The sequence below is a fragment of the Anas acuta genome, chromosome 3 (genome assembly GCF_963932015.1).
Source record: "Anas acuta chromosome 3, bAnaAcu1.1, whole genome shotgun sequence".
Taxonomy (NCBI): domain Eukaryota; kingdom Metazoa; phylum Chordata; class Aves; order Anseriformes; family Anatidae; genus Anas; species Anas acuta.
The window spans coordinates 57414428-57428215 of NC_088981.1; the positions used below are offsets into that span (position 1 = coordinate 57414428).

The 13788-nt window shown below is 36.5% G+C and overlaps 1 protein-coding gene across 16 annotated transcripts in view; it reads left to right on the plus strand.

Moving 5' to 3' along the window:
- REPS1 (RALBP1 associated Eps domain containing 1) overlaps window positions 1-13788 on the plus strand; it is a 65381-nt gene that overhangs the window by 12273 nt on the left and 39320 nt on the right. For all 16 annotated transcript variants that reach the window (XM_068677271.1, XM_068677269.1, XM_068677265.1 and 13 more), the window contains exons 2-3: window positions 4324-4447; window positions 9033-9229. In XM_068677271.1, the coding sequence (XP_068533372.1) occupies window positions 4324-4447; window positions 9033-9229 (321 nt within the window). The remainder of the gene's footprint in view (window positions 1-4323; window positions 4448-9032; window positions 9230-13788) is intronic.

Consider the following 13788-nt stretch of genomic DNA (forward strand, 5'->3'; position numbering starts at 1 on the left):
CCATGTGTGTTGTCACTGCCAGCCTTGAAAAGTGCCTCAGTCTTGCCTCTTTCAGCCCTTTTTTATGGATTGGTTAGTTCTTTAGTAACTCTCTCCAAGCAGATGAAAGATTTTTATCTTTACTATGTAGGTGGCATGCATCTTATTTCCTTTATTGCCTTACCATTGAAGAAGTTAAAAACTGTTGTACTTTTGTATAAATAATGTTTACAGATTGTGGGCTTGATTTGCCTTGTAAAAGAGCCTGGGGGCAGGGGACTGTGATAATCCGGAAAACTTTCCCAGAGAGGTTTTCTGAGGTCTGAGAAGTACATTTTGACACATCTGATAGATGTTATTTAGAAATCCACGTCACCTGGATTTCTAAAACAGTTCTTAACCTTTCATTTCTTTCAGTTCACAAACATTCCCCTACAGTTCTGTGATTCTGATTCTGATTTCCAAGTCCAAGGACCCCTTATTTGAAACCAGTAAGAGTTCTAGAAAGTATGTGCTCAAAGAGGTGTCCTTTGTCAACATACTGCTTCCTGTGAATGTCTGATCTGTGCCAGCTCCTAATATTGTTAATGCTACTGTTACCTCTTTGCAATATGCAAATGCACTGTGTGCAACTTCCTAATTGACAGCTGCTGTACTGATTTTTGTATCAACAGTTTCAAGCTAGTCCAGAGCTTCACAGAGCTGTTGGCATGAACCTCGTTAATCGCAGTGCTGTAATGTCAGGATCCTCATATCTGAGGAGGTGAAAACAGCAATAGAGCATTTTGTCTTGAAGATGGCTCTGCATTCCTCAAAGAGTTTAAGGAATTTATTCCTTATCCTCAATAGTCCTAAGAAGATGAAAGTCCTAAACATAAAACAAATCTCACAGAAGCAATCCCTTGATTTTATTTTTATTTTTTTGGTCCTGTCAGTTTAGCTTACTGCCTTGCCTGTTGAGTGTTTAAATCCTCCTTCAAGAAGATTATAGGTAGGCTGTTTTGGGTATGTTCAAGCATGCTGTCAGTCAGCTGAGGGGCTCCACTAGGTCTTTGTGTTTAGTGATCTTGCTCAACCGTCAATCACGTGTCTGGGTTAGAGTCTGTTTGAACTGGAGGACTCCTTTATCCGCCTGGGTGGATTTGACAGCTCCTTGTTCAGCAGTGTACAGGAATTTTTTTCTGTATCCTTTGCTTTTTCATTCTCATGATACTTAAATGGCTTTTTTTTTTTTTATACTTTTCTCCACTTTCTGAATCCATGCTTTATTTCCCCTCTCGTACTTGCCTGCCATTGTAGCTTAATTATTAATCTAGTCTTCAACTAAAATTTTTTTCAACCTGGCAGTATTGACTAGCTCCAAAAAAGACAACTTCTAGTCTGGCACTGATTTTGAAATTGCCAAAAGCCATTGCTGCCTGATGATTGCATAGGCTTCAAATAACTATGTCACTGCTTCCTTTCATAAAAAGCTTTTCCAGTCTGCTTACTTATTTATCTGTTCATGCTAGATCACTGGATCCACAAGTTTTTTTCTTTAATTATTGTCAAGTACGTGGATACTCAGCAGTTTCCCAGGATATGATGGTTATTTTAAAAGCAAAATAGCTCTTGTACTGATTTTGTTTGTTCTACCTGAGTCTTGTTGAGTCTCCACTGCTTTAATTCTGCCAATTATTTAAACTTAGTGTTATTATTTTATCCTTAGGCTGGGTATGGACAATTTATTTCAGATGTTGATGCCTCAAAGTTTTTGAGTTTTCACCTGACAGTTTACTGTCACTTGTTTCCTTATGGCAGTCCCTGCAGTCCAACTAGTGTATTGATACTAATGTACTGTATTCAGAATTATTGAACTCTTTAGTTAATAAACATTAAAGAAATCCATTGACATCTGTCCAGATACTATGCTGCATAAATAGTATATTGGGAAAATCCAAATAACACAGGTGCTGTAGGACAACATAGGAAGTGTAATGCAGATGTATGCAAGTGAATTATTGCATATAGCTTCTGTACAGCAGGATTTATGAGCACTATGCACAGCTGTAGACCTGTTGATCCTCCTGGGAGTGCTTTGGGACTAAGTCTTTGTCAGCTTCCCACTCCTTCCTGTGACAGGTTTCACAACAGCTTATTTTCATGAGGTCCTAGAATCCTGGTACATGGTAAGGAAATACCTAAGGAGCTTTTGTTGGGCTATATCTAGCTCAGCTTTAGTTAATAAAGCCATGTGTTTGATAGTAGTTACCAAAGTCTCTCTCCTGTTTTAACAATTCTACAGCATACAGACTAACTCCTTTGGGCCTTGTGGTTCAGTCGCTATGTGAAATCAAATCTGACTGTTTCTCAGTTGTAACTTGCCTGCAACCAGTAACTGTGAACTTCTATGTGAACTTCTCTGTCCTTCAGGACTGCTTCTCATGAGAACTGAGAAACCTGTCAGGACAGCTTTCTCTTAGTCCAATAAACATTTATCCTAGTAGTTAGGAGACTAAGAAGATATCTCAAGTCTAGATTTGCTAAACTGGAAGCTTATGACTCAGCTCTGATGTGAAGGGTGAGGAGGGGAATTTGTGACTAGTGGATGTAGATGAGGCTGAAATTTGGGTACCTTCTCTGCATGTATCTTCATAGACAAGGTTTCACAGGCCTTTGAGCCTGGAGAGGGGTTTGAAGGAGATGTACTAGTAGTATTGTGAAAAGATTAGGCTTCTTGAGAAATATCAAGTTCATGGGATCAGATGGGTGCTTCTGAGTGTGTTGTGAGAGCTAGCTAATGTCATTGTAAGCATTCTTTCTTATTCTTGGATCATGAAGACCAGGGATCTTGGTGACTGGGGAAGGACATGTAGCTGCCTTCAGCAAGGAACTGCATGTTGGTCAGGCACTCTTCAGTCTGCGAGAAAATCATGGAGCACGTGCTCCTGGAAGCCATTTCTTAGCAAAAGTAGTGACTAGGGTTAGCAAGCGTGAATTTGTAAGGAAATTTGTCACCCAGATTGCTATGATGGAAAGACGAGCTGTGTAAGGGGAGTAGAGCAGCGATGTTGTCTACCTTGACTTCAGCAAGGCTTTCACCATGGTGTCTAAAAGCATTGCTGTGTCTCATTTGGAACATTACAGTCTAAATGAGACTGCTGGGTGGGTTAAAAGAAATAGTGGATTGTTGAATTCAGTCTGACTTGGGGCATGTCATATTTAATGTCTTGCCTTAGCAAAGACCTTACCAAAGCAGGAATGTATCCCTACCAGGTTTGCAGACTCCCAAAGTGTGTGTGTGGAGGGGGTGGTGGAAGCAAGCAGTGTGTTTGAATGTGACAGCTTGAAGGGACCAAAATTTCTCTAAATTCATAACAAAAAGATACAAAATCACTTTGATATAGCATATCAGGGAAGAAAGGGGAATAAGATAACATCACTTCTGTGCTGTATTTCTTAAATGAAACAGAGCATCTCTGTCATCATTTGGAGAATGTAAAGATCTGCCTTCTTCAGTCCTGAAGTGATTTTATATATATATGTGTGTGTGTGTGTGTATGTATATATATATATATATATATATATATATATATATATATATATATATATATATACACATATATATATGCGTCCATGCTTTTCTTGTGCTCTGAATGCTTTACAGGTTTATTTTTACAACTTGGAAGTTGAGCTGTAGCAAACCTCTATCAGAATAGGCTGGAAGACACCATTTACAACTGTCTTCAAATTTTTACTTTTTATAAATCCTACCATCTCCATGGAAATTCTTCAGGCAGAAATCAAGGAGAAATAAGGGGCAGGACCATTTCTCTAATTTTATTAGTAACATCCTGTTCAATTTTGAGAATTGAACTTGAAAACCCTCATGTCATGTTTCTGGATTACATCTGGCAATCAGTATAATACTAATACCCCTAAAAGCAGATTTTTCTTTTCTGCAGTAGTTAAGAACCAAAGACAGTATAGCTGCTGATAGAATAGCTAGTAGTGAAGTAGGATGTTTATGAGCTTTCTAGTCTATTTTTTTTTTTTAAAAAGACCCCAGTAGTGTCTTTTATTCTCATATCATCTGTGAGAGCCTAGGTGAAAAAAAAAAGTTAGATAACTGGGAAAAACATAAGATTTAGGCTTGCAACTTCTGGTTGTGAAGAATATGATTCTCTTTAAGTCTTGCCACCTACTATTTAGGGATTCCATGTGAAGTTGTTACTGAAAGGTTGTATATAGAAAGTTATGAGCATTCAATGCAAGGGAGGCTGCTTTGAAATGTATGAAATTGCTTCTGTAGAGCAGCTTGTATTTTAAGTTTCCTTATAGAAGTAACTGTGTGTTTTGTTGCAGATTATGGAGCTCTGCGGTGCAACAAGACTTGGCTATTTTGGAAGAAGTCAGTTTTATATTGCTTTGAAACTTGTTGCTGTGGCCCAGTCTGGTCTCCCTCTAAGAGTGGAAAGCTTGAATACAGGTAAAATAAAGGATGGGGAGGGTGGGTTGGAACTCAGATGCTAAGCAGAATTACTGTATTTGCCTCACAGTTTGTTAGAGTAATCTTGTAAATTATTATGGTATGTCTTTTTATATGTGTTGCTAACTTAATACCAGCTGTGGAGAGACTATGAGGAAGTGTGTTCTTACTATGCAATAAATGAGATACCTCACTCAGTAGGAGTAAGATACCACTCGGTAGGAGTAAGGTAAGTGCTGGGCTATCATGGGCCAAGCGGGCAAATACTACTGACTACAGTGTTGAGGACAATTTCATTCTGTATATTACTATGTGTGATAACTTTTGTGCTGCATCTGCTGAATAAAGTACTATTAGGACTAATGTGTGAAGGAAAAGAGGAATGCACGTTTGCAGGCTTTTGTAGGTGATGAGCTTATGGAGCCTTGATTGCAACAAATGCACTTACCTTTTCCAGTGACACATTCCTTTACACTTGGCTTGACAGTTTTCTCCCTTGTGTAGCCCAAATACAGAGATTAATGGCTTAAGATCTTTCTATTGAAAAACCTGAGCTGTACAAGATCTTTATCAGCTAAAACACGTTATCTTGTTTTTTCAAAGGTCAGCTGTGATGTGGGTAACTAATTAGAAATAGGAGATGCTCATTTTAGGATGAGGGTTCAGAACACCACAGAGAGCTTTGATATGAGGCTCTACTGTAGCCTTCCGTAAGTGGATCCATGTCTCTGAGATGAAAAGAGATTTAGGAAGATGATGTACTGAACTGTAAGCCACTGCAGCCTTTTGCAGCAAGCACACAACTCTCCGCTTGCAGATATTTTTGGAGTGCGGCTTTGTATAAGGGTGACTTCTGTGGCAAATTTTGTTTGTAGAATACATGTTATGACAATTTTTATATGCTGAAAATATAAAAACTCTTAAGCTTTCTTTCATTCTGAAAAATATAGGTTAAGCAGAGTAGGTAAGGAAACTACATTAAAAGCCACTTGATAGCTTTATCAAATACCTCAGTCCTATAGAAGCAAGGAATCATCAAGTATACTTTCCAATTATGTTTATTCTAGGTTGTACAAATGGTTTATACTGCTTTCATGTTTTTTTGTAGCTTTTTGGAAAAGCATATAGTCTTATGCAACACTTTGCTAATATTCAAGTTCCTTTCTGCTCAGAAGCCACCCTCTGTGTATAAACTTTTACCCTTGCTTTTGTGCTGCATGGTCTACAGCTTCAGAAAATTGTAGCAGAATGCCGTAGAATCAGCAAGTTGGAAAAGGAACCTTCAGCTCCTAATACTTCATAGAATTGGGACTTAATGAATAATCCCGCCATTGTTTATCAAATGCCCATTGAAGCAAGTCTATAATCTCTATATGTAATTATTTCAGAGTTTTCATATGCTTGATTTTAATATTAGATACCTTAACTGGACTTTCTAATATGAAAAAGGTTAGCTGTGATATCAGAAAAAGGTTAGCTGTGATATCAGAAGGAATTTGAAGGAAAGAATTGAAGGTACAGAATTAATTCAAAAATATGAAAACTGTTACAAAAAAGCAACGGTTGGAACTTCCATGATGGTGTACCTTTCATTGGTTTATAGCTATACTAGAAATACTAGTAATGTTTTTTTCTAGGAATAATTTTCTGTAACCGGTTCCAAACCTACTAAATAGAAAAAGTATAATTAACAGACCATTTTATTTTTACCCTGTTTTTAGCTTTGGTTGTCTGTTGCCTTGGTTGCAGTGGTTCCAGTCCTGTCTATGAAGTCCCTGCTTCTAGGATAATTTGGGGGATGTTGTTGCAGATACTAAGCAGCTAAAGACTCTTAAAATGATTCTGAGCTTGGATTATCTTCCTTTGAGCATTAGGGTTCAGCAGCCTGACCAGCTGGGTTTTGTCTGTTGTCCATCTCCTGGAGGGTTTGAAGAGGAATTGTTAGAGCTGTCCCAAACTAAACTGCCCATTCTCTCTTCAAAGCTTAAATATTTAAAGTTAGTTAAGGCTTTTATTTTAGGACATTTACTTTATATCTCTGTATTCTGTGCATGTTTTTTTATTCTGTGACTTAAATATTTTTCACTGTTTTACATTTTCTATCCCCTTCTCTTCTTGTTTTGCTGTTTGGTTCCCTGTGTTTCTCTTCAGTGGGCAGGAAGCTTTTTTTACGCAAGTTGCTGAGAACAAACTATGGTCAAATTTTGGGTGCTAAGTCCATTCAATGCAATTTTTATCCAGTTGATTCTCAGTTAACCAAATACTTTTATGATTAGACTAATGTTGTTTACTAAAAATACTGGCTTTAATTATACTACAGGCATCTAAATTTATTTTTGCCATCGCAGAAAATTTTCCTTCCAGGAGGCTAAAAATTGAGACATTAATGAGCAGTCTCTCTAACGTAATGTTTGCTTTCTAAGTATGGAATACCACTTTTGGTGGAAGATGATGTTAACAAGGATGTGGGCATGAAAAGTATGGAAAACTTTATAATTTGTTTGAATTCAAGATCATAATTCCATTTGTAACAGCTGTTGCAGTTATAATTCAGGAATTTCTGAATTATAGCAAATGTCATAGTGTTAAAATGAGTTTTTCTGCTGTAACAGGGAAATGACAGAAATAAAAATGTCTTATATTTCAATTCCCATGTAAAAACTTAATAGTACAATAAGAACAAATCATTATCTAGTCTTGTCTTTAAACAGTATTTCGTGCTCCCTACAAGCCCTGGCTGTTATTTTGTGAGATGGTGCTAGCTAGGTACCTCATGCCAAAACCTCATGTTGGAAGAATCAGTTGTGTAGACTCTAACTTCATATTGTAGAACAGCTTGGGTTGGAAAGACCGTCTAGTTCCCACTCTCCTGCCATGGGCAGGGATGCTGCCCACTAGACCAGGTCACCCAGGGCCTCATCCAGCCTGGCCTTGAGCACCTCTAGGGATGGGGCATCCACTCTGGGCAACTCATTGCCCTGTGAGTGAAGAATTTCCTCTGATCTGTTTCCCCTCTTTTAGCTTAAAGCTGTTACCCCTTGTCCTGTCATTATCTGCCCGAGCAAAAATTTGTTCTACATCTTTTTTGTTTAAGCTTTCTTTAAGTATTGAAAAGCTTCAATAAGGTCACCCTGCAGCCTTCTTCAGGCTGAACATCCTCATCTCTCTCAACCTTTCTTCATAGGAGAGCTCTCTTGACTCCCCCAGTGTCAGACATTGTAGTGTTCTATGCAATGACTTTTTCACTTTTTTTTTGTGGGATGGTTTTAGTTCACTTTTCAGCAGTGGAAATGATTTTCCCAGTGCAACACAAAGTACAGTGAAGATGTGGAAATGGGCATCCAAGAATGAGGAAGAAATTAGAAATTGTTTTAAAAACGTTTGTCTGATGAGTGACCAGAAATTTAGCAGAGGTTGTGTTGCCTGCTCCTTTCTTGTGTTGAAAACCATTTAGCATGTTGAATTGTGCCTAGTGACTGAGGCTTAAACCAACAACTTGTTCTTACTGGAACAATTTTTCTTCAATACTGGATACAAAAAGTTGTCTCTAATTGTTGAATGCCATTGATTCAAATGACACTCAAGTACAAATCAGTTTAATGTTTAAGGTTTTTGTAATAAATCATATGCTATTTTGTTAATTTTAGTATAACTGATCGTACCACTAACGATTTTCAATGTCAAAATCAATGTACAGTAATCAGTGGGAGAAATTAAACTTGGCCCATGCTTGTAAATTGTTTTTCAAACACACCACATATATGAGTAAGCTGTGTGGCAAATTCATGGTTTATTTTGATTCACAGTAGACCAGTGAGAAAACTGCCTGGGATTCAGAAAAATGACAGAAATCTTGCAGTGAGAAGTAGATGATTCTTAACTATGATACATAAAGCTAAGGACCTTCTATTTTTTGTAGAAACTATTTTATAGATGTTCAGAATAAAGTAAGGTGATATTGAATATTGTTCCCAGTTGTATCTCATTAAAACAACTAATTTAGTTTCTCATGTAGAAAGGTATACACAGATGTGTTCAGTCATTATTTGCAGTTTTTTCAATACGGCTAGATGATAGTGTCTGCTATAAATAGAAATTACAGCAACTCACCAAAAGATAATGGTGAACAAATTGTGGTATTTCAGCATCTGTTTTGCTGATGAACCATTTTAATGAACATGTTCTTATGTTATGTATGTGCTAGAAATGATAATATCTAGATAGTTACTGCAAATCACACTTCAGTAGTTAAAATCTTGGTAAAACTAAGATAAAAACTAGCTAAATCTGGACTGTCTGGTTGCCACTCCATTAAATGCAGATTTGTAGGGCAAAAATGTTAACTTAAGGGAGCTATGTGAAGTCTTCTACTAGAATGTGGGTAGAAGAACTGTGAAGCATGATGCAGAAAAGGCATTTGCTGTTTTTCCAACCTGAAGGTGTTGGCTTGACTGTAGCAGTGGCCTCAGTGTTTAAATAGAGGCACACAAAATTGTTAACTACAAAATCAAGTGCATGCTTTTGTTTTTTTTTTCAAGATTCATACTTCTGTACAGTAAATGGCCTGCTCTGTTTTTTTAAACAGTAAAGGACCTCCCTCTTCCCAGATTTGTAGTGTCAAAGAATGAACAAGAATCAAGACATACAGCCTTGTATTCTTCGGATGCTGATAACCCAGCTTCATATTCAGGTGTGATTCCTCCTCCACCTGGCAGGATACAAGTCAAAAAAGGCTCCGTGAGCCATGATGCTGTTCAGCAACGTACATCAACTGATCAACAGGTAAATTAACTTTAAGAGATTAAATAGGACTCATAACTGCTACTTTGCCACATAGGTATCAATCTGATAGCATTTCTAAACTTTGTTGCTTTCAATGTTGTTTATTTTAAAAAACAAATATTATAATGTGTTATATACTACATAAACTGCTAAAATCCTTGTAGCGGGTATTTTTTTAAATGCAGTCTTAGAACATGTTTGAAATATTGGTGGTGATAAAGAATTGAGACAGAAGGCAAAATAAATGTGTAAGATATGATAGCAATTATGAAGTGGTAATTATTATATTAGTATCTAGTTTGTCAGTTAGTTCACATCAGCTTCCTGGTCTTCACAAAAGCATTACTGAATGCCATTGAAGACTGGATGTCTAGTCCTTCAATATGCTGTTATAACTTTAAAGCTGAAATACTTTATTTAGAAAAACCTCACAGCGACTGCTTTCTTTCTTAGATCTTATTGTTCAGGATTTTGATTAAGTACAGAAGATAAGAACCAGAAATAAGACACATTTTCATACAGTTTTTCATTGTGTTGTAGTAATGAGACACTGATTTCCTTTTGCTCACTGGTTCCCATTTTTAAGCCACTGAATAATACATGAATGAATGAAAACCATATGGGCTTACAACTTTGTGCTTCCTCATAATTCTTTATTTATAGTGTTTACATTCTCTTTCCATGGGGAAATCAAGAAAAAGCAAGAATACTAAGTTAAATATTGTGTTTTCCAGGATGTATGTGTCTGTGCATAGGTGTTGACTCTCCTGTTTTCTTCTGCCATGGCATGCTCTTTCCTGAGCTTGATTAGTAGAGAATCAAGTAAATTGGAGATTATTCCTAATCTTGCTGTGAGTCAAAGAACTCGCTCACCAACAAATGTTTATTAATCTCTCTGGAAGTAGCTGAGGTTGATCCATTTTTTTTTAGTGGTCTGAGGTAAATTGGCAGAGGCCACCTATAATCATTATTCACTTGCTACTTCCTTCCAAATTGCAAATGGAGTCTAATGAAATGAGGTCTTACAGTAGGTCTGAAAATAGCTTGTTGTTGTCCAACTTTGGGTAGGTATGTTTGAAATACAGTTCCAGAGAGGCCCATAGAGAAGTCAACAATCACAGATCCACTTGATCTGATGATGGGAGTTTAGTTTGGTTGAAATGCTTCCAATTGGGTGTTGAGTTTTTGGTGAATGGCTGCAATTTGATAAAGAAATATGACCTGTTGTAACTTTAAAATAACAAAGTCTGGTGTTTGAAGTCTACAAATTCTGTCAAAAGAAACCACATACTCAAAGGTGTATAAGCGTCCAAATTTCATTTTTCTGTCTTGGCTAATGTAAACAGCATGGTATCTCTCTCTTACACAAATCTGTATGGGAGTATCAGGATAAAGAAAGTCTGTGTACAAGTGCTTTGAGAGATCTGGCACAGGAAACAGTCTTGGAGCAGATGTAGCAGACAACACTGCATTGAGTCCAGCAGTTTTGAGCTGTATTCTTGGTTCAGAACATCAGGGAAGTATTATCTGATTTTGCACCCAGTTGTAAAACTACATTTTCTGTGTCTGATACTTAGATTTCTGACTGTATGATGAATCTATTCAAGCAGCCTTGTCCCAATCTAATATTTATTGATTGGGATACCGTATTAAAAATGAGAAGAGAATTTGAATGCCCTTCAACTGAAAAAGTGATGGGAACCCAAGTTCCTTTCCCAAGTTCCCAGAGAGGCTGTTTGTTTCCTAGAAATTTCCAATCCAATTGTCTTTACCTGGAGATATTGCTCAGATTTCTTAATTCAGTCTAAACTTCTTTCTTTGCCATTATATGCTACCTCTTTCGGTGATGAAGATGGAAGGAGCTGGAGTTTGGGAAGTAAATTATTTTTCTAGAGGTCACTTTTCTTTTGGGAAGAATTTGTCTTAAGCTTATATAGTTCATTTACAGAGCTTGTCATTTAGCTGTTAGATACTCTATTAGTGACTTTGGATTTCGATATTTTTTTTTTCCTTAAACTGCTTTGACAATGTCAGCTACTTCAAAATACATGGATTTCATAAAAATATTTCAGCCAGAATATTTCAGGTGAAATCTGATGATAACTTGGCCCTGGTTACTTTCATGTGCCATTTTCTGTATTGGTGAAACTTGTCACACACAGGTTCATGTTTCGTAATTAAAAATAACGTATGTAGAAGAATTTCACGTTAGGTATTGTATACTGGAATGTCATAGCTAGAACTATTTCTTCATCAATGTATCGTTCTCGCAGTTCCCCTCAATGAGCTCCATTCAGAGGCAGTAGAGTGTCAGGAAATCGCGATCAGGTTGTGTTTGAAAACAGTTGTAAATGAGGTTTCTTTTAAAGTAAGCAGAAGGCAAATTAAAGAACGTCCTTCCTTTTTTTTTTTTTTTTTTTTTTTAGCTAGCCATTTTTGTGGTGAAATTTTTAATTTATAGTGGTATTATGTAAATGAAGCACTAGCCAGAAATTTGTAGGTTTTTAATATTAATGAATATGAATAGTAGATGACTGAAGTCATGCTCTGCTCTCATGGAAGCTACAAAACTGATTGTATGAGTAAAGACAAATAATGAATCAAACCTTTACTAACTGTATGTTGACTGCAGACCCTAGTGGAGATAAAACACAGGGAGAAAATAGGTTTTTCTGCTAGAGTAATTTCTTCTTGCCAAATAATACAGTAGGCGGATCAAAACACTTTTGCTGACATTATAGACGATTACATATATGCCACAATCTCAGGTTTTTTTTTTTTTTTTTGACAAAATATTTCACAGTAATTCTTGTAATCCTTCTCGGTCCTTGATCCAAATTTGTTCTCATACGAAATACCTGACTAGATTTGTATTTCTTGTTTCAGATGAGATCTCTCTAGTATTAGTAATTATTTTCAAGGTACTTTCCTGTTTCTGATGTATCTGTCTCACATCATATCTTGACAGATCTGCTTTTTCCACGGCTGCAATATTTGACAAGTTGTTATGCATCAGTCTTTTCTTCAACTTGTTGATGTTGATTATGCACTTTGATATTTCTGTTCTGCAAGAAATTATTTTTCACTTTAAAATCTGATAGTGTAGTGCTATCTATGTCTCTGAAGTAATTCTGATGCCCACTTTACATTTGTTGTCAGAATTCATCAGTACACTGTTTAGTGCGTATAAACAATTACCTACAGCGTCAAGTTAGGTCATTCCCCAACTCAGTCTTTTAGGAGTGTTGTTAGAGCTTTCACTTCATAGTTCTCATGCTAATGCAGTTCATTCCGTAGCAGGTTCTTTTGCCACTTAGATTCCTGTATTAATCTACAGGTTATTGGAATTGTCTTGCATGGCACCACACTGAAGTATTCTGAATTTCAGGTTAAGTGTAGTGTGGTTCCTTTGTCTAGAAAATCACAAAAATATCAGCCGACCTGAGTAAAAGTGCGATTTATCCTCTTTCTCTGGGGTTTTAGTTATTTTCTTCAAAATTTAGTCTAAAACCTTTCAGACTCTTGAGGTCAAACAAGTTTGTGTTTGGCTGAGCCACACTCCCATCTGAAAATGTGTAGTGCTTCATGTAGAGAAGGTCCCGTTGAACCTTGGACTATTTTGTTCTTCAATATGAATGCTAGTTAATTACCGAATCATGGGTTCTGCAATGCAATTACCACCTCTAGCATGATCTTTCTTCATAATGGATCTGTTCCCTGACTCTTATGCAGGCTGTGTGGTATCAGGACCTGGATCACAACACCTTTAGAGCTACCCTTCGGATACCATGTCTGGCTTCATTGTCTCTGGAATTCTTCTTAGGAGGCTTTCTTCTGGCCTGAGGTGTGAGATCCAGGAAAAGGTTTATAATCCCATTTGACTCAAGTATGCTTGCAATTTCCTTCTGAGGTTGAGATCACTCCAGAGATGCTTTAGCACAGTATTGTTTTGCTTTACACCAGTTTGTTTGACTTACATTCACTATGGTTCTCTTCATAGAGCCATATATTATAACACCTTTTTTTTTAATTAGCATGTTTAGTTACTGCTTATCAGCCCCCAAAAGTGCAAGTTCCTTCATAGTGTCTTAGTTTAGTAGTTCCAGTTTAACAAAAATCATGCTTTCTTAACAGTTTAGGTTAGGTTGATTTTTAATGTGACTTTTTTTTTTTTAAATTAAGATGTATCACAGAATTTTTGCCTGTTAACTATGTTTATTTTTGGAATTGGGAAGTGTTCTCAATGGTTTGACGTGACATGAAAATGTTAATTATTTCAACATACTTTAATTTACATCTGTTTTCTGCAATAAAATAGAGGGAAAATAAATGTGTTAAGATAGTAGAAGCCAGAATGTTGCAATTACTATCACTTATATTGAGTTTTGTTTAGATAGAAATTAAAATCTTTAATTGAATTTTTATTAAGGATTTAATTGAATTGCTTTGAAAGTGCTTAAACAATTTTGTAAAATTTTAATAGTAGCTGATTTATTAAATGATATATTAACGTAATGATACATATGCAGATGAGTAAATCTGTTCAAGTTCCCAAAGAG